General features: G+C 45.6%; 1 protein-coding gene across 1 annotated transcript in view; it reads right to left on the bottom strand.

Moving 5' to 3' along the window:
* The window catches only part of BAP1 (BRCA1 associated deubiquitinase 1), a 196,315-nt gene that overhangs the window by 60,671 nt on the left and 114,335 nt on the right, over positions 1-21,309 (bottom strand). The window contains exons 12-13 of the mRNA XM_085625184.1: positions 6,463-6,593; positions 4,497-4,969 (exon numbers count right to left, since the gene is read on the bottom strand). Coding sequence (XP_085481310.1) covers positions 4,497-4,969; positions 6,463-6,593 — 604 coding nt within the window. The remainder of the gene's footprint in view (positions 1-4,496; positions 4,970-6,462; positions 6,594-21,309) is intronic.

Below are 21,309 nucleotides of genomic sequence, written 5' to 3'. Positions count from 1 at the left end.
AGGCAAAAGGAGCAATTTGTTCAGGTATGTACGTTTTTCAAAAGAAATAGTTTTGCTTTAAAAAAGTTGCCACAAAGTGAAATTTTCAGAAGCTCAAATTATATCCTATGGGAGAAAAAACAAGTGCAGCATTAAGGTACATTACAGTGACTCACGGGACCAGTCTTCAGGAGTTAAGGTGAGTGGTGGGCAAGGTCCAAGGCAGAACCAGCCGAACACCACCAGCGGCACTAGGGCGGCAGGGTACAGCGGTGCAATACAGCATCAGGTGCCCAATGATACTCCATGGGGATTGGTCTTCACTGCAGGTTTGACTAGAAGACCAGTCGGGATAAACCAACAGGGGGGCTTAGGCCTCATGATGCTCCGAGACGTAGGGAACCTTTGGTCTTCTCCACAGCACATGGGTGACTGTTGCAGAGGTGTCTTTAGGGGTCGGGTGTTCCTTACCGGGAGCAGCAGCGATAGAGTGGGCTACAGGCGATGTCAGAGTTCGCTGGGGGTGAAACCACAAGTGGACTCAATCGCTGGAGGACCACGATGACACGGTTGGTCCACTTCAACTCTGGCTTGGAGCGTCAGGTGCAATGGGATCTTCAGTTGTCAGGTTTCTGTTTTCACAAAGTCCTCTAATGAGTTCTTGGGTGCTTGCAGGGAAGCAGGTCCGCTACTTCTTGGGAGTTCTTGGCTTCTGGGTGAAGTGCTGGCAGGTATCCTGGGCTTTGGGGACTCAGAAGCGGCAGAACAAGCGGTCTTCTGGCGCAATCGCCAAAGGCAGCAGACAGGCTGGCAAAGTTGGTGCCAAGTCAGTTGCTGGGGCTTCAGTTCTTGCTGTTTGTTACTCTTAACGTCCATTCTCTTCTTTCAGTTTAGCAGGATCGGTTTCTCTGGTGCCAGGGGCTCCCCTAAATACTGACTTTTCCCACCTGCCCAGGTGCTAAAGGGGGTCTATAGTGCCCCTTTTTGCATGGTTACCCCCCAACTTTTTGCCAGATAGCGGATGCCAACTAACTAGACAGAGTGTGCTGGGATGCTGTTAACCAGGCCCGGGCATCCGTGTCCTTTCACAAAACTGTACCTTTGTACCCACAACAGGCACACATCTGGGGCACATGTAGGTCCCTTGTAAAAGGTGTCCCTTGTAAAAGGTACCCCTGGTACCATGGGCCTTGTGACCAGAGAGGACCTCTGAAAGCTGCAGAATGTATTGTGCCACCCTCAGTAACTCCTCACCTTAACACTCCACCCTGCCATTGCAGGCTGTGTGTTTTGGTGCAGACCAAACTTAAGAGTCGACATGACACACATCCCTGTGTGCCATGCCCACCAACACTGCCTGTGGCATAGGTAAGTCACCCCTCTAGCAGGCCTTTAGGCCCTAAAGGTAGGGTGCACCAAAGCCAGGTGAGGGCATAGCTGCATGAGCAGAATGCCCCAACACTGTCTGTGCCACTCACAGACTTTGTAAGTGCAGTGGAGCCATCTTAGAGTGCATGGGCTGGGTTTTTTGTCAACATGAACTCCACAGCTCCACGATGGCTTTACTGAAGTCGGGAAGTTTGGTATCATACTGCCCAGCACATTAAACCAGCAATGATGCCACTGTGGGATTTAATAAGAAAAATGCACCCAGGGGGGACCTCTTAGAGATGCCCACTGAAAAACGACCAACCGAAGACATCCCTGCACCCGCAGGTTCCCCCCCCCCCCCCCAGTCCAGAGGTGACCGACCGACAGTGTCCTGGTGTCCAGCAACTCAACTTCATCCTACAGTCGTTAGTTCCCTTCATCCAGTCTTCTAGCTCCAACCTGCAGTCCTGGTCCGCGACCAACATCCTCCACAGGAAGGCATTGGGCTCCCTACACCTCCTGAGCACCTGGCCGCCGCTGGTGGGGTGGATTTGGGACTAACCTGGAATCCCCTTTGCCCTTACATTAACTCCAGCAGCTTGACTCCCAAGACCGAGTGGCATGCCAGTGAGCAGCCCCCAACTGAGGAGCCCCCTGCCCAACTGGCTAACATTGCCACCCTGCACTGTGCACCCGGCCACCCTAGTGCCCCTGGTGGTGCCCCTTGAGTGGCAACCTCAACCTTGGTTCTACAATCCCCTCCCCCCCAAACTCCTTATCCAAACCCGTTTACTTACCTGTAAACCTAACACTTCGATTTTCTCTATACGATTGTATGGTGGGTTTTCGCGGAAAAAACGTTTGAAGTGTAGAACTGTTTTAAACTGCAATAAAAGTAACTTTGTGCCTTTAAAAAAAAAAGGGAACCCGTTTACTGATGTCCTGTATTGCTTAAACTGTGTTAGTAGTTTGTTTCATGCTAAACTAGAAAAGTAACTACAGAGTAATCTGAAAGTAATTTCAAGTGTTTTTTTAACAGCTTACAAACAGTTTTATCAACTTCAAAAGTAATCTGACTTCCAACAAAACCAGTGCTCACTGTATTTGGCAAAGTAACGTTTTATGAAAAGCACAAATTACCTGCTACGAAGTAAACCTTGGTTCTAGAAATAAGATAACCTTTTATACAAACAATTGGTCTGGATTCAGTCTTCGAGCGTGTGACTTACTTTCTTGCCTGAGTGTGTACAACAAATGCTTAACACTTGCCTATAATAAGCCTGACTACTCACCCACACTACCACAAAAGAGAGTAAGGTATTATCTACTTTAGCCTCTGCTATACCTTTGGGGATCCACTGGACTCTGTGCACACCATACCTTACTTTGGTATAGTATATACAGAGCCATCTTCCAACAGGGTTGGGTTCCCTCCTGTGAGGGAAGCCAGATTGACATTTCAAAGGCAGTGGCTTCTTTGAAGTTCCCCTGCCTTGGAATGCTAATCAGCAGGTCATCCTGAGGGAGAGGGAGTGAACACACTCTTCCCGTTGCAGACTTTGTTTCTGACCTCCTGAGAGCAGAGGCAGTCACCCGGGGAGATCAGAAATCTGTCTCTGTGGAAGGCTGGCAGAGACCAGTCAGCCAACGTACCAGAGGCTGGTAGGTTTTCAGTGAGCACCTCTAAGGTGCCCTCTATGTGCATGTATTCACAAATCGATTATTGGAATCAGGGTGGGTTTGTGAATGTGATGTTTGATACAAAACATCTCCATTTTCAGTGAAGTTACCATGTAGCTGTGGAACTCGTTTTCACCAGTGTACAGCACATGGGTTAAAATGGCTTCCCTGATCACTTGTACTGGCATCAATGGAACTGATCAGCATAGAGACATTTGTGCTCATGCAGATATGTCCTCACATGTAATATAAGGCACTCTGCCTGGTAGGCCTGCTGTAGGCGTGACTTACAAATATTATATGCAGTGTTAGGGGACCTGGCAACAGGGGTGTGTGTCTTGTCATGTTTTCACTTTTGTCTGCACCAAAACACGCAGCCTGCGATGGCAGCCCTGCACGAGTTCAGTGAGGCATCCCTTAGGGTGCCACAATTTGTGCTGCAGCCCTTGGGGAGCTTATTTAGTACGTCAGGCCCTAGGGACCAGGGGAACTATTTACTAGGGATTTATAGAGTGCCAAAGGTATTGCCGATTGGGGACACCGGTGTACAGTTTGGGGAAAGAGATCTGGCACTGGGGACCTTGTTTGCAGGAACCCAGTGCACTTCCAGTTGAAATCGCATCATGGTCAGGTGAAAAGTAGGGGGGACCATGTCAAAAAGGGGCACTTTCCTACACTGATAGTTCCAATAATACAAGCGTCAAAGTGCTTGAAATCTTACAAAGATAAAACACTGTTCAGAAATCATGGCTCGGGAATTTAAGACTCTTACCACCCCCCCACACACACAATCAAATTACTAAAATAAAAACTTGAAAACAATAATTTAAGTCATCTCAATAGTCTGCCACAGGTAATTGCCCATACTCTTCACTTCCAGTGCTGTGGTTTAAATGTTTGTGGTGCAATCAGTATAGACAGAATCTCCTTTATTCCCTATCATACAGTAGGTATATATTTAGCACACCAGCTCCCAAGAGAAGGCATCTATGTGCTTCAGCATTCACAAAGAGGAAGGACAGATGGGCAACCAAAGGAGAGATACTCAGTAAAAGAAAAGAAAAAATTGTAGTCTTGAAAAATAAATTTAAATACTAACTTCCAAAACAGAATAAAGGCAGGAATAATTAAAAACAAAATAAAGTATTATGCTTGATGTTTTAAACAAATTAGATCAACTTGATGTTTGGTAACAGTGCTCAGGGGTTTACACTACTACTGTCTGGGCTATAGGTAGGGAGGATTCTATTTTCCAAAGTTGTGTCCCATTCAACTCATATGAGTACTACAAGTCATTCAAAAATATATATATTAAAAAACAAAAACAAAAAAAAAACAATCACTGAATTCTTTTGATCTTATTTCAGTGCAGCAAACTGTAAGGTTGGTCATTACAGACAATGGTTACAGATCTGAGTATTAGCACAGCCTACTTTATTCCACTCCCCTACAAAAAGTGCACCAACCTGTGGCCGCTTGTGGGTATAGGACTCCTTCTTCTGATAAGTGCAGCGTGCCTAGACTGATGAGAGGTCCAAGATCTCGGACAGCTCTGTTGTATCGCATACAGTCCACACGTAGAAGGCTCTCCTCTTCACCGAACAGCACTTTGGAAATGTGTGAAGCTACTGGGCTGGATGGACGGGTTGGGTTAGCTGATCTAATGGGGGACCGTAAGGGGGAGTTGAAAGCACTGCCAATCTCAGAGGCTGTGTCCGTGCTTTCATTGCTTGGTGTTGGGGAAGGGTGGGAATGAGCAGGGGTAACCACAGTAGTGGTCCCAACCCCTGTTTTGATACACAGAGGGATGGACAAGTCTTTCTGAGTCTCTTTGAGTTTTTCAGCCAACATAGTAATTGTGTTAGGCAGAAGAACAGAGTGCTTGCCACTCTCAGCTCCAGTCAGACGGCTCTGCTTCCCCAAAGTCCTCTTCTTATACCTGTTAAAGAGAATGTGGGGTTCAGTTAGGTTACACACTAGCAAAGATCAGAAATGAGAGCACACTCTACTCCCTACATTATCATAAGTAAATAACAGCAAGTTTGTCTAAACCCACTAGGGAAGTTATGGACTGCAAAAAAAGCTATGACTGAAATGCTTGAATTAATTTTCAGCCAAGAGTGTTTAACCTGGGCTACATTCCTGCCCAGCTTTCCTCAGCTCATCTGTGCCATTACAGACCGAGACGAACAATATCCAAATTAGCTTGGCTATGCCTCAAAAGTGACAGCACAGAGAGAACTGCAACACCAGGAAGTTCTGAATGTGGACACAAAACAATCTCAGAATGGTTATGGCCTTGTTTGGCCACATCAGTGAGGCACAGCCTGACTTCTACCATGCAAATCTGGGTCTACCCTTTCCTATTTAGGAAGACTCGCTTTTGCACAGCACAAAAAGTAATGGATTGAACACCTGAACTAATCTTAAACCACTGGTAATAACTCTGGGTTGTATTCCAGTACACTGTTATTTAGATAATTTGTGCCATTACAGAAACAGACTAGCAATATGATTATCACTCTTGGCCTGGCATTTCATATTGGGCAAGGAGCTAGCTTGGTTTGCATAGGGTTGCTCCCAGTCTAAGGTGGAACAGTGAGCAGCAGTTGAGATTAAATCAAGCATTTCAACCATCACTTTTTTATTTCTTTAAGTGGGACCGATATAGACATCTTCAAAACCCCACCACAAAGCGCAGCACTCACTACCAGTGGATATTCAATGAATCATGACACTGCACGGGAATTATAAAATGCAGTTTAGTTCTGATGTGCCAGGAAGATATACACCAAAGTCTTGATTCTGGAATATTCTGTCTGCAGCAGGTCAGGAGTGTGGTGTACAGGCAGGGCAGAATAGTATAGCAGGATTGTGGCTAACCAAGACTGCACTGTCTAGGGAAATAAACGTTTGAAAATGTCTGGGTTGGTTAAGAGAAAAGCAAAACAACCGTTTTTTGTTTTTTAGACAGGCCCAGTACTTGAATGAAAGGAGGACATGCGGGCCTAGAGTATATAAAGTATTGGGAAAAAAACACTAGGCAAGCTTTTACTTTAACATTTAAGTTAGTTAAACCAACTCAGGCTAAGCTTTAAATTCAAGAAGACTATTGTGCCTTTTTTTTCTTATCCGTGAAGTTTTAAAGAATAAAAAATTCATCCAAGCTTTGCAGTCTCACAAAAACCAATTGAAAAACTTATTAAGACTACCTCATCATGGGGCTTCTAGGAAACTAACAATACACACACATTTACCATACAAGCAGGTGGGGTTAGCATTATAAAAACAAGAAGCAATTTAGTAAACACCATTTATTTTCGTGAGTTCACATTCTTACATAATTAGAGGATCATATGGCCAAGTCACCAGACGCCATATTTAAGCCACAAGAACCAAATAACTGTTAAACAGTTTTGATGGAGATTTTACCTCATGGTGGAGCTGGGGTTATGAACATCATCGTCATCTTCATCATCGTAATCATCCTCATCATCGGAGTATTGCTGTGTGGATAGAGAAACCCTAGACCGGCCCACTCCTGCTGCAAGGTCTTCCTCTTCCTGCCAAAACCAAACTTGTTTTAGCTGGGGACTACTGGGTCAAATAAAATAGCAAAACATTTTGAAGGATGGAGAACAGGAATACTTGTTACAATCACTAAATGATTTGCAGCAGCACTGTCTTAGCTGGATAAAAGTGCAGTTCATTAAAAAACAAAAACTTGAGAGAATTATACCAATACCCTAATTGCTCATCAGTGCAATTACCATTGCTAGCTTAAATGGTTTTAAATTATTCCTAAAGATTTCACCAGCTTCTTCCACGTCTCATCGAACTGTAAAATTACTTATGAACAAAAGCTCTACTACTACCCCAAGTGCCCATTTCATGGCAGACCTTTTGTTTTTCAATACTGGTAAAACAATGGTGCAAGTCTCAGTTCTTATTTTGGCATTCATTTCCACATGCTTGGGAATATCTTTCAGACCATACCAACTCTTATCCTCTCCCCAGCTGCTCCAGCATCAGCCATCACCAAAAATAAACTTTCTCGCCTTCCATATTATCTATCCACCCACCTCTCTTATTCCATCTCCACTCCATCTACTCTTCATCATCCTACTCTGTCATCACCTAGATGACGGTTTTAATCACTGTCACCAAAGTCATTTAACTCCTTCACTACTCAATGACCCTGACCTCTGCCTACATTTTCTACTCCTCCACCCACACTTTTGTTTCTCATTTTACTTCTGAGTCGTACATCTCTCCCACCCATTCTCTCAGCAGCTCTATTACACCAACCCCTGCTTTGCTGCTCATACCTTTCTCCCCAACTTTCTCTACCCACTATACTCTGATCAGACGCATCGTCTCCCTGCCACCATCAAACCACCTAGTCATCTGTGCATTTCTCTTACCAAACATTGGTTACCTAGCCCTTAATAGGGGTAACCCTCCGCTCCACTGAATGGAGCAGCCACCATAAAACAACTTTAGCACTCATTCCAAAAATCCTTTGAGTCCTCCTCTATGACTATAATCATTCTGTTTTTTGTTTTTTTTACAAGATCCTACAAACTTTCAGACGCTCCCTATTGAATAGGCTTCAATCCATCTCCAAAGTCCATCTAGCAATCCAAAAGAGAAATCTCATCAACTGTCAACCTGCCCCATTCATGTTGTCTTAACACACATACCCTCCTTGGAAAGTCAGTAGCCAATGAGAAAGGCACAAAATGTGACTTATTTGTAAATTATGCTAACCACAAACCTCTGATCCCGGTGTCAAATTTCACTCCTTATAACTTCTGCAATAGATCAAAGTTCAAACACTGCACTCAGAGTTCTTAATCCTTCACCTCTCTAGATCTACTATGTCTAACTGAAATCTGATTAAGGACTATTTGTAAGCCATATTTGACTTGCTTTCACCATCGGACTATTCCATAAGTCGCCTAGTTTTTTAAAATAAGATTGGGGTGATGCTGCAGTGATACATAAAATATCCATTAGTTGGAAACACAGTTAATCGGCTTTCTCATCTACCTTTAAGTGCCTTCTGCTAGAACTCAAGTCCACTGACCCCACTTAGGTCCCTGGTGACAATCCTTGGTGACCGTAAGCTCCAACTGGAAGATCTCAGCAACACTGCCTATTCTACTTTCGTACTCATTAATGACCTTTGTAAGATGCCTATACATAACAAGCATTGGCATAGCCAGTAGGTCTCGCTTTTGGGACCTTATAAGTGTTTAGTTATCCAGCACAATACCCTTGGTGCAACAACATCAACTGTTGCATGGCTAAACACTTATAAGGTTCCAAAGGCGAGACCTATTGGCTATGCCAATGCTTGTTTTCCTTCTTATCATCCATTTTTCTAAATCCAGCATTGATAAATGTGAACGTATCTGGGTAAAGAAAATGTATGGCCACAAAGTCTCACAAAAAATGCAAATTTCACATCATGTGAATTTAACATCACTTTAAATTTTGTGAGACTTTATAAGTGCAAAGTTTTGCTCATTTTTGTGCCTGCGGGAGTTGTTTATGTAGAATTAAGAAATAGACCTTGCATTTGACCTTAAAACTAGAAAATCAACAAAGTGACGCATAGCATATGCGTTGGATAAATAAAATGCAGTTAGACAAGGATTGCGGATCTGCTCTGAAAGTTTTGTAGTTACATTACATCGGAAGGAGGTGCACTGACAAACAGTTGTCATTTGCTGCACATTGCAGAAGCTGCAGTTCTCAATACTTCTAGCGGTATGCAAATGGGAAGCAACAGACACTGCTAACCACAGACCCGAATCCTGCGCATGAAAGACCAGTACCCACCTGCCAATCTGAGAACAAAAAGCAATCAAAAGACCACTCAGATTTTTAGATGGTAAATGAACAAGTAAGAACAAGATTAATCACAGTCAGCACACAAACATGCCAGACTCCTTATCTTTGCAGCTGCCATTTTGTGGTTAGTGATGAAACAAGGTAAGGTTACCTACTACCTGAGCTGATGCAGTCACAACAGCGAGTTTACAGGATATGAAACCATTAAACTGATTAGGTTGATAAAATGAAGTTGGTTGAACGGTTCTGGCTGACTACAGGGTCCGTTTTCAAAAACCACATTTCCATTTATCTCAATGCCGTACTACACTACATTTCAAGAACTTCAAGGAGCTAGACAGTGCTTTATTCCGACGGTTCAGCTGGTAGCCCGGCATCGCGTTCAAGCCTCAATATGTTGCGTCGGTCAATGGGCACGTTGGGGAGTGCACAATGTATACCGTCTTGTGAGCATAAAGGCTGTGTCGTCAATGGTTACCTTCATTGAAACCCGCACAGAGGAGTCTAGTGAGCATTAATTGTTCCATAGTTTTCCGGGACTGGAGGGGGAGAGAGCAGCCATCTTACGCCAAGATACACACACCAAGGACTTGCACTAGGCACCAAAGAGAGCATGTCGTGTGGAAGCCAACCAGAAGGTAGTGGTAATGATCATATATATAAAACAAGAAAAACAGCGATCCAGTCTCAGTACAGAGATGGCAGGGGGAAGAGGATAGACACCTAGCAAGATCGAAGGAAGAGAGAAAGTGGGAGGGGAAGAGGAGGTGCCGTGCAGAGAGAGGAAGAGGAGGTGCAAGAAGAGGCAACGATAGGCAGAGGTAGGCGCCGACGTCGAGAACATGGACTAAGTAGGCAAGAGACAGGTAGGAAGAGCAAAGTAGTAGCATAAGGGGAACAGTCAGGTGACTGAGTGATGCAGGGAGAGGGTAGTAGTGGATTTAAGGTAGGGACAGGGTGGTAGAGAGCAAGAAACGGGAATGAAGCGCAGACGAGAACACAGGAGAGGGCAGAAAGAAGGCAGCTAAGTTAAGGCTCAGAAGCGGAAGGGGTTGTCAGTGGATGAGCCAGGATGAGGTTGCGAGATGGGAGAGAGGGGGAGACAAGACAGGGAGAGTGAAGTAGAGAGGCAGGGAGTGACTCGGAGAGGGGGTATGAAGCAGAGATGAATTAGAGAAAGAGTGACGCAAAGGATAAGGTAAAGTGGCTGGTTACTGCAAACGCTTGTGATACAGGTGGTGCTCAGAAAGACACTGATCTGCTCCTACCTGAACAAGACGTGCGGCCTAGAGACGCGCTCTGTGGTGGGGGAGGAGAGTTGAAGTGCGAGCAAGCAAGACGGAGAGGCGGAGCGAGGCGCGCGCTTGTGCGTGTAACCGCACTCTCTATGCCTAACAAAAAGCTGTGGTCGGCTTTTTTGAAGCCCGCTAACTAAAAGTCTTGCCAGAGCAGCACATGCGCTGGCTCAGGCGAGACCTAAAAAGGAGCCTTTACCAATGTCATTATTTACAAACAGGGTTTTCTATCACTTTATAACCAAAATGTAGTAAACTGATTGAATCATTTGCAGATGAAGAAGTTAATTCTGAGGACCAAACAGGCAGTGAGCTAACATGGGGCATAAAGCCTTGCGTGTTGATTAGGCGAGACCTAAAAAAGGACGAATGAAGACACCCAACAGAGGAGACTGCAGAGAACAACTGAACTAGCCCCAGCCCTATGGGCCCTTCTGCAGTTTCCAGAGATCATGTGCTAAAAATCGTCTTGTCCTGCAGCCAGCAACCCCCAGAACCCCTGGGAGGACTGACTGTCTTCAACAAAGACTGGATCTCCTGTGAACAGCAGCTCTGTTCAGCAGAAACACTAAAAAAAGACTCTGAGCCTGCTGAGGAAAAAGAAACCAGACGCCTGGAACCACCACTGCACCAGTCGCCTACGGCCCAAAGTTAGAGTGGCCCACCGGTCCCAGCGAGGTGTCCCAGCGCTCCAGAGTCCGAGTCCACCGTGGGTTGACCCCTGCAGGACTCCCCGACATCACCTGTAGCCTCTGCACGGAAACCCGCCCAACCGCGAGTGGCCCGGTAAGGTGAAATCCGAGCTCAAAAGACACCCCTGCATCCAGTCTCCCTGCGCCCTGGTGAAGAAAACCCGAGGTGCACCTTCGTTCCAGAGCCCTCCAACTTACCGGCCCAGCTGTTGGTTCCTCCTGGAAGTCTTTCTGGATCAAGCATGCAGCTGAAAACCAAAACTGCAAATCCCCATTGAAAACAACAGGGCACTCGACGCCAAACCAGCACCTAGCCGCCCCTGTGCCAATGCAGGTGTACGTTTTGTGCTACACAGGATCCCCTTTTGCCCTGAGCCTAACACCAGGGGCTTGGCTCCTACAACCAAATGGCCTGCTCGTCAGCAGCCACCAACCGGAGGCCCCCTATCCCCCATTGGATAACATTGGGCCTCAGCACTCTGCATCTGGCCACCCTAGTGCCGCTGAGGGTGTAACCAGAGTGCATCCCTGACCCCAATAACACTATTTTCCTCCATAGGATAACATTGACTGAATTTCTTGGAAAAGTTTCTGAGTGTGGAGTTTGAAAACCTAAGGAAATTCTTTAAAATTGTACTATTTAACAAAAACGATTTTACTTACCTGTTTGCAGGAAATGTCCCAGAGTAGTATCCAGTTATACTACTCTGTGTAAGAAAAGTAATCTCAAAAGTAACTTACCTGTAATCCTACTGAAAATCCTCTACAAAGTATATGTACTGTATTTACAAAGCATTGCATTTCTCTGAAACAATACTGTATCTTCCTCGGTGACTTCAACCTTCACTGGAATGACGCTAATGACCCACTAGCTTGCTCTGTTAAGTCTTTCCTCTCCGACCTTAACTATATACAGGTCTGCAACTGACCCACCCACTGCAAGGGCGCTACCCTGGACCTCATCATAGCTAGGGATCACATCATTCAACTGGATACCATAGTACCATGTGATAGGTTGGATCACCACCAAATCTCCTTTCACATTCTGGGAAAGGTATCAATTAGACAAGGTCAACCGCTCAAAAATAAGCAACTGACTCGTAATCTGAGAGACATCAACTTCGCTCGCCTATCCAACATGAGCAAGAATATTCTGGCACCTCCCACTAACATGAATAATTTGGAAGAGCTGACGGATCATTACTTCAACTCCATGTCAATTATTCTCGACTCTGCAGCAACTCAAAAGGATTCCTTGCAAAAAATCCAAACCTTGGTTCAATGGTGCCCTTAATGACGAACGTCGCAAACTGAGGCTCTCTGAGAGACACTGGAGAGATACCCCCTCCACCTCTAGTCTCAAACAGCTAATGAAGATGAGAAGCTCCTAAAACAAACTCATTCGCAGTGCTAAATCAAATCATTTCATAGATCAGCTGGACAGTGCTAAAAACCGTCCGAAGAAACTGTTTGATATCATCAAACAACAGGCTAATTCTATTCCAGCAATCAAAACCGCTGGACCTAGTGAAGAGGACTTCTCTGTGCACTTTTCTGAAAAGTCTAGGAATATTGAGCGGGAGCTACAACGTGCTGCTGCTAATCTATTGTCCATGAGCTTCTTGGTTCTAACTGTACCTACGGCAGTGTGTGCTACGCTTTACCCCACAGGGTATACACCCAATAACAATGCCTGCTGGAATACCTTCCGACTTCCAGTTTTGGAGAAGGTGTCTCACTCCTTGGCATCTCTTAAACCATCCAACCATTTCAGTGATCCACTCCGCGCCAAGTTGCTCAAAGACCTTAACGTGGCCATTCTGCCTTTCTGGTCCAGGATCATCCACCAATCTCTCTTACAGGGGAGGATTCCCGACTGCCTTAAAATGGGGCAAGGCACACCCATCCCCAAGAAGCCCAATGCAGACCTAACAGATCCAAATAACTTCTGTCCGATCACCAACGTCATGTCTTTAGCAAAATTGCTTGAGAAATGCGTTCACACACAGCTATGCGACCACATCAAGAAATTTCAGCTCCTAGACCAACATTAATCAGGCCATAGTACAGAGACGGCTCTAACTTACATTGTTGATGACGCCTTGAGAGCTCTTGACCAAGATACGCCTTGTCTCCTAATTCTTCTGGACCTGTCCTCTGCTTTTGACACTATCAAACATGATAACTTGATTGTCCTTCTTCAATATAGGATGGGGTTATCTGGCCCTGTTCTAAATTGGTTCTCATCTTCCCTGCATAACTGAACACAAAGAATCAAAGACAACCAATCTTTGGCTGCCAGCACCACGGTCTCTATTGGGGTACCTCAAGGATCTGCACTCTCGTCCCACGCTCTTCAATTTATTCATGGAAACTCTAACTGCCATTCTGAACGATTCAAACATTCAGTACCACAGGTACGCGGATGACAACTATATTTGAAGATCTTTTCTCCAGATTACATTAAAACTCTTAATGGAGCACTTAAAAAAACTCAAAGGCTTACTCATAACCATCTATTACTTAATTCCCTCAAAACAGAATTTCTCTTGATTACCCCCAGCAACCACGAGGTCCCCACGCAAAACTGGATCAAAGAAATCTCCGCACTGAACTGCACCCCGCATATGGTGGACTCTGCTTGTTCTTTAGGTGTCACCCTGGACAAATTTCTAAACATGCAAGGCCACATCAGTGCCACCATTAAGAGAGTAAATCATCAGCTCAACACTCTTAGGAAAAATCAAACCTTTCCTATCTCACGAGGACATACAGTCAGCAGTCCAATCGTTAGTTATTTCACGACTAGAATATGGCTTGATGACCCTAGCTGGGCTTCCTAAATCTAGGTTAGCTCTGCTGAGAGCTACTCTGAACGCCTCTGCTAAACTAATCACAGGTACCAGAAAGCAAGATCATATTACACCTGACATAATCCAGCTTAGCTGGCTTCCTATTGAAGCGAAGATTCGCTTCAAAATAGCCTGACTCAAAGCTATACACTTCAATAGCCCGGTTTACCTGGCAAAAAAATAAAAAAATACTTGAGCTGTCCAGAGCCAGGCGAAACTTAAGAAGCTCCAATACCCTACTTCTGAAACCACCGAAATTCAACAAAAAAAGAACTTTCAATCGAACCTTCTCAGGGCTGGCTCCAAGAATCTGGAATGCCCTTCCAACCCCTCGACTGCTTCATTAAAAAAAACAGGTCAAATGGCTACTGTTGGAAGAATTTCATCAACAATAGCCCCTATGTCATTTGCTAGACACTGCCCTTTCGTGCTTGAGAATCATTTTTACTTTGTGTGTTGAAATGTATGCGTGACAATTATGTGTTTGATATATGCGCTTGACAATTTTTACTTGGGGCTTAAAATGTATTCCATCGTTATTTGGAAACCGTTAGATGCTAAAACTGCTCGACCCCATCGAGTTGGACTTTTACCCGTTTGTTCACTTGCCACCTCTTCTTCCCCTTGCACCCACATTTACTCTCATGTGACAGGTTCCACTTATGTCCCGGACTGTATTGTACTTGTACTGTGTCTTCAGGTCAACTTTAGTTTTCCTCTTTGTACAGCGCTCTGATACCCGTCTGGGTCTTGTTCACGCTTTATAAAACTTTTCAAATAAATAAATAAATAAAGACAAAACAAAGTGCATTTACAATTGCAATCCAAATTGCGTTAAAAGCTGTATATTTACTGCAAAGTACTTATCACTTACCTGTGCCAGGCTTGCTTGGTTCTAGGAAATAAAATAACTAAAAGAATATTTCTATACAAAAACAATTGGTCTGAAGTTCAGTCTTTGAGTGTGTGAATTAATTTGCTGACTGAGTGTGTACAACAAGTGCTGAACACTGTCCTCTGATACTGCCTTACTGCTCGACCCCACTACCATAAATAGAGTGAGGTGCTATCTAACTTTACTTCTGCCTACCTTTGGGGTTTCACTGGACTGTGCACACTATAGCTCACTTTGGTATAGTATATACAGAGCCAGCTTCCTACAACCATTGCTAGCTAAATTATTGGAAAGCTATATGAATGCCTAATTCAAACAGTTAATTGGAGAGGATGTCCTCCTCAATGATTTCCTGCCTCCATTTCAGATCTGGCTGCAGCACTGAGACTTAAACGCTTTCTTTGTCTCCTTTCCTCCTACAGCAACTCTTTTCAACACTAGACAAATCTCTAGCCAAACCTGCCACTCCTTTCCAAAGAGTGCCTCACTGTTCTAGTCTCTACCTACTCTGTTAACTTAAACCTTGTCCCTAAAGGTGCTCTCTTTCACTCTTTCCGCACAACCCATCACAAATATCCTGAAGATATGCAAACCGAGGGTCTTCTCTCCTACTGACATCCCTATCCTAGACTTCACTGTTGAGAAGATTTGACAAACTCATATCCATCTCAAACTCCACCCTTAAACTGTATTTCTTCTCTTTCCCTCAGTCTTTACTCCTGCAAACTCTTGGGTCGAGTACTTTTGCCATATTATTTTTAAAAATATCTTTTTATTAGCATTTAAGCTATCAGAAACAGTACAACATACAGAACTTTGCCTGAGGGAGGGGGAGACAGAGGGACCAGAGGAGCACAGGGAGAGGGGGTGAACCACAGCATTAATCATAGCATGACGATGAATATTACGCATTTTACGGTCTTATTCAATACATGTCAAATCAAAGAGCAAACCCAAAGAAGTATACACAGCCACTAGGGGCAACCTGATCTCCCCCCCGTAGAAGAATGCAACCTTTGAACCTAGCATAGGATCAAAACATAGAGAGTACTGCATGTATAGGTGCGAGTACAGCTGGGAACACAGCATGCCACAGCAGAGTCCCACATATGACGTTGGGGTCTTGATAGGCGGGCCCTCATGTCCATGATTAACACCTGGTCGACTACCTCCCCGTTCCAAAGAGGAAGTCCCTTTGAAGCAAAAAGGAGAGAAAAGGTTCCTATACGTCCTTAGGGCAGGAGCATGTAGGCATCAGCTCCCAGAAATTAGATAGTTTCTCCCGAAAGTATGCTACATCCTGCATCCACGACTTAATAGTCGGAGCAGGTTTCCGAACCCAGTGCATGGCCACCACTCGCTTGGCCTGGAGAAGCAACATGGCAGTGAGTGAGCGGACGCCAGCCAGCGCGTCCTTGACATAACCCAGCAAGTACAACAAAGGAATGTGGGTTGGGGGGGTAGATGTCCTGTGATAGGATGAATTGTCAAAAACACCTCCAACCAAAAGGCTGCCACTTTCAGGCAGTATCACAAGAGAAGAATGAAAGACACCCGAGGTGAAGCACATCTAAAGCATCGCGAGTCATTGACAAGTCCTATTTTGAAAAGCTGCAAGGGGGTGGGGTAGAGGCGATGAAGTACTTTAAAATGTATTGAACGTAATCTGTAGTTTGGAGAAAGTGACTGCTGCTGACTGCAACAGAATGACCACTGTGTGTCAGAAAGGGGGGTTGAGAGTCGGGGGGGGGGGGGGGGGGGTGTCTGTCAGCTTTTCACGCCACGCCTGACGCAGGCACTCTGAGTGCCACAGAGGACTGCATACTACTGTAAAGGAAAATAATCAATTTACATGGCAAGGCAGTGGTGTGCATGTGTTCTAATGCAGGGCGCTGCGGCGGGGGCGGGAGGGGAGTAGGAAAAGTATCATGTAATGGCCTGCAGGTGGATCCGAGTTGGTAATAAAGTACAGTGTCAATCAATGTGGGAGCCGGAGTTGTTGTGGACTCAAAGGGCGGAACAAAGTGGTCATCCTGGTGCAAGTCCAAATAAGTTATGAGGATGCAACTACGCGCCCACCCTCTGGCACCCCTGTCCTGCAGTGGTGGAATTTGAGGGTTTGGAGGGGGCCTAGAGGCAGGGTAGTCTCGTCCTCTTTCTCAAGCCCTCCCATGTCCATTGTACACTCAGTGGTGTCTAAGTCCGCCCTCAGTGACCTGTAGAGTGCGTAAAGTACCGTGGTCAGAGGCCACCTAGTCTGTTTCTATAGTAATGTGGGTCTGGAAGAGTGTTGGGTGGATCCAAAAATGTAGAAATTAATCTTGCGCACATAAGGCACATAATACCCAAAACCCCCCTGAGGAGATCCCACAACACCCAAAGTTGTTTACCTGCCCAGACCCAGGTAATCAAGACAGTCTTTAAGCACTTGGAAAACTGCGCCGTAAATAGGTGTGGTGAAAAAGAGGTTGAGGAACTTAGGCAGGACATTCATCTCTGCAATGGATACGAGTCCTGCTAGGGACAGAAGCAGCTTAGAGCGCACTGTAAGTCTATATTCCAACCATGCCCGGCAGTAGTTGGCACACCAGAGTGCCTCAGGATCCCAGCTGAGCCAAATGCCCAGTTACCTCACCAGGACAGTTGCCCATTTTAGAGGGCATTCTGAAGGGAATGGTTTTGTGTTTTCCGTAAAAGAAAATGTTACAGACTTGGACCAATTAATGTGCATACCGGAGTAACCGTCGAAACGCACCTCTTTTCACGTTATGGGGTCGAGGTTTTCCTGCAGGTTGCAGATGTAAAGTGTGATATTATCCGCATATAGCAAGACTAAAAGACTCCTTGCTGTGAAGCCAATACCCCAATTCGCTTGATGTTGCCTGCGTTTCACTGACAGTGGCTCCATCGCTATCGCAAAAAGGATGGGCGACAGTGGGCAGCCCTGTTTTGTTACGTGTGAGATCCGAAAGGGGTCTGATAGTAGCCCGTTAAGTCATATCCATGAGGTAGGAAGAGTGTAGAGGAACTGTATGTGTCGAATTAAAGGAGGACTGCGGCCAAGGTGGGCAAGCAAAGGAAAAAGACATGCCCATTGTTGGGTATCGAATGCCTTTGTGGTGTTGAGCAGGACAACTATTGCGGTGACTTGGGGATCAAGGTGGTGCATGACTGCAAAGATGGCGCGGAGGTTATGTGACGAAGCCGGATTGGTCAGAACGAACTATGAGGGGTAAAAGCGGCAGAAATATATTCGCCAGGATCTTAGTAAAGATTTTAGTATCTACATTTATTAAGGAAAGCGGTCTATAGGAATTACACTGGGAGGCCGATTTGCCTGGCTTGAAGTGTTTCGATAACTGCCTCTCTGAGCGGGGGGTGGGGGGCAGGGAGCCATTCACAAGGGAGTCCTCAAACATTGCCAAAAGACATGGCGCTAGCATGGAGGCAAATTCCTTGCAGAAGGCGGCAGTAATGCCTTCTAATCCAGGAGCCCTGTGTCCAGGGAGGCTTTGAATAACCTTGAACTATCTCTTCGGTGGTTATGGACGAGTCTAAGTATGCTCGATGTGCCAGATCTAGCCACAACTGGAGAGTATCAAGATACACGGTTAACTCGGACATGCCAAGGACAGGAGTGGTGGAGTATAATTTGAATTAGAAAGAGGACATTACATTTAGAAGTTCCGAGGGAGAGGATACAAGGTTGGAGTCTTCATCTAACAGTTCCATTACACAGGAGGAAACCCGCGGCGTGAAGAGCAGACCCGCAATTGTCCTGCCCGGGCTATCACCCTCCCCACAGCGGTGGGCTTGCATGTCTCGATGCAGGAAGGTCTCCCTGGTAGCCTCCTCCATAAATTCTGCTACTATGCACTGAATGGTGGCCAATAGGGCCCCATCATTAGAGAGGAAATATAACGTTTCTAGGCTCCGGCTGTTTTAACGCTGCATCAGCCTCCCATGGAGAGCTTTAATCACACCTGATTGTTTCGTGATGCAAGCACCGCATAGAACTACCTTGAAATCCGCACAAAGTGTGGAGGCCAACCGTTATTGGCAAAGTAGTTCACCATTTCCTTATGAATTTCTTCGCAGAACATCGCATCTCGTAATGCACCAGGAGGCAAGCGCCAAGTATAGGCCCAAGGATCTGCCTGCAGAATCAGCAATTGCAGCTTGACTGGGGAGTGATCCGAGAGGGTGTGGGGCAAAAGAGTCTCCACATCTGGACGTCTCGAGAGACTAACCAGTAGTCAATTCTAGACCACACATTGAGGTGAGCATTAAGACAAGTACCCTCCGGGGTATCTGAATGTGCATGTTTCCATACATCTTGTAAGCAGTTTTACTGGATGAGCGTGTATAACATCCATGCAGCATTAGGGTGTGGGCATATGGAGATACCAGAACGATCGAGCTGGTTACCCAGCGCAACATTGAAGTCGCACTCCATAATATAGCTCGTGGTACGAGGCTAGAGATCTGCCTCCAAATCCCCGGAAAAAAAGCAGGATTGTCTATGTTTGGGCCCTATATATCCACCAATATTATGGATTTCCTATGTAGTGCGCCAGCAAGAATAACATAGCACTCATCCCTATCCATAAAAGTGTGCGCCAGTTGCCATGGGAGCCCTTTACACAAAATTATGGCAATGCCCCTAGCTTAGTTGGAGTAAAGTGACGTGTGGGTATCACCAGCCCAGCAAGCACGCAGGCCCAACGCCATCAACTGTATCAAATGCAATTCCTGTAAGAAACCGTTGTTATCCTTATGTCTAGTGAGGTATGCGTAGACCAGGTGGGCTTTTATGTGCTAGTTAAGTCCCCTTAAGTCATACTACTGTCACATTGACTGCACACTAGCTGTTATCGAATTCACAAAGTCTCAGGGTATCTTCCCTGGTTGGAGACCCAGTCTACACATTCACAAAAAGATTAATCAGTTCTACAACAATCCTGAAGCTCAAAGCTTGGACGTTGACTCAAAAGTAGGATTTTTATCTGTATGCAGGGAAGAGAGACGGTTTTTCCATGGTATCCAGACGAGCAACATTTTCAAGTGAGTCTTTCTTCAGCTTTGACATTAAAAAAACAAGCACTGTCAAAGGCAAAAGATCTGGCTTTTATGTACCGCAATTTCTCAGCAACACCACGCATCCTCAAAATTGATTACCCTACAATAATAGAGGCACACTGCTAATACACAAGGGCACAACATACCACTGGACTCAGAAAGCATACCACACTGAACTCACAAGCACTCCACCCACCCTGTACTCACAAACGCAACTTGTCACCCAGCACGTGTACATGACTCACTACACATACAATGCACACGGTTCACCCTGCACATAAACAGGAAAGTCCTGCACTTAGGTGCTTCGCTCACCATGCACTCAGCTCACCCTGCCCTCATTTAGGTCCACTGATCACCCTGCACTTAAAAGAGGCACATCTTGCACTCAGGTACATTGCTCATCCTGCACTCATACGGGCATATCCCTTATCTTGCATTTTCCCCCTGAGCCACGGTGGCCATGGCCCCTTGTAATGTGATCCCCACAGCCTATGCCAGACGCGCCTTCCATGAGTACATGTATTTCCCAGTTGTAGCGGTGAAGCTAGGCAGGAGGAAGGAACCTAGACGATAGACAGCCAGCTCACCACCTGTGCGCTAAAACCCATTCCCTCTGCCGAGCCTCATCCTGGGTAGGGGACAGCGGCTACAGACCAGCAGGGTCATAGAATTGACATTGGCTCAAGCTCGGCTCTGCCTTTCCTACTTTGGCACAGTATTCAGCACTTTTGCAATGCTGCTCTATGGTGTTTAAGGCTAGCAATGCTAGCGGTCAATGCATTCTTAAATGTACTGTGCTCAGAAGAGAGGGGGAGTTTGGCTTGATGAAGCAGAGGCCGCAAAACAGAATCCCTTTGCCAGCCAATTACAAACCTGTTAGAGTCAAATGAAGAGGTCTCTGTGTCATTACATTTGGATACAGTGGCCAGCTTAGGCCAAGCTAGGTTTACGCTTGGAGCTAGATGGAAATTTGTCACTCTAGGCTTTGCACTGTTTACCAGCTGAAAATTTGCTGCACCAAACGTGCTGCTCTTTCCTTTGTGGAGGTAGGTGTGCAACCTCATCACTGGGGAAATATCAGCAACAGGGGTAGTTTCTTCTGGGTGTGGGCAGTACAGGAGTAACAAAAATCCTTCCATTGCAGTGCACTGACACTCCACTGTCCATGCATGCATCCATGCACAGCAATTGAACTTTGATACTTTATTAGAGCTCTGTCAACTGCTACCCAAATGCATGTAAAGAAGAAGGAACTCTGCATTGGCTAAAGCCAAGGCCCTGTTCTTGTGTACTACTCATTAATGCTAGAGTTCTGTGATTACATACCAGATTTAACAAGCATTGGCATAGCCAATAGGTCTCGCTTTTGGGACCTTACAAGTGTTTAGTTATGCAGCAGAATATCCTTGGTGCAACAAAACCAACTGTTGCATGGCAAAACTCTTATAAGGTCCCAAATGCGAGACCTATTGGCTATGCCAATGCTTGATTTTGTTAGGCACGGGGAGATTGAGTGATTTGTCCAGAATCACAGGATGTTGAGCGTCCTTGCCGAGACTCGAACCCGGTTCCCCAGATTTGAGGTCAACCGCCCTAGCCGTTAG

The sequence above is a fragment of the Triturus cristatus genome, chromosome 9 (assembly GCF_964204655.1).
Source record: "Triturus cristatus chromosome 9, aTriCri1.1, whole genome shotgun sequence".
NCBI lineage: Eukaryota > Metazoa > Chordata > Amphibia > Caudata > Salamandridae > Triturus > Triturus cristatus.
Note: the sequence above shows the minus strand (reverse complement) of the source record. Positions and strands in the feature narration are given on the sequence as shown.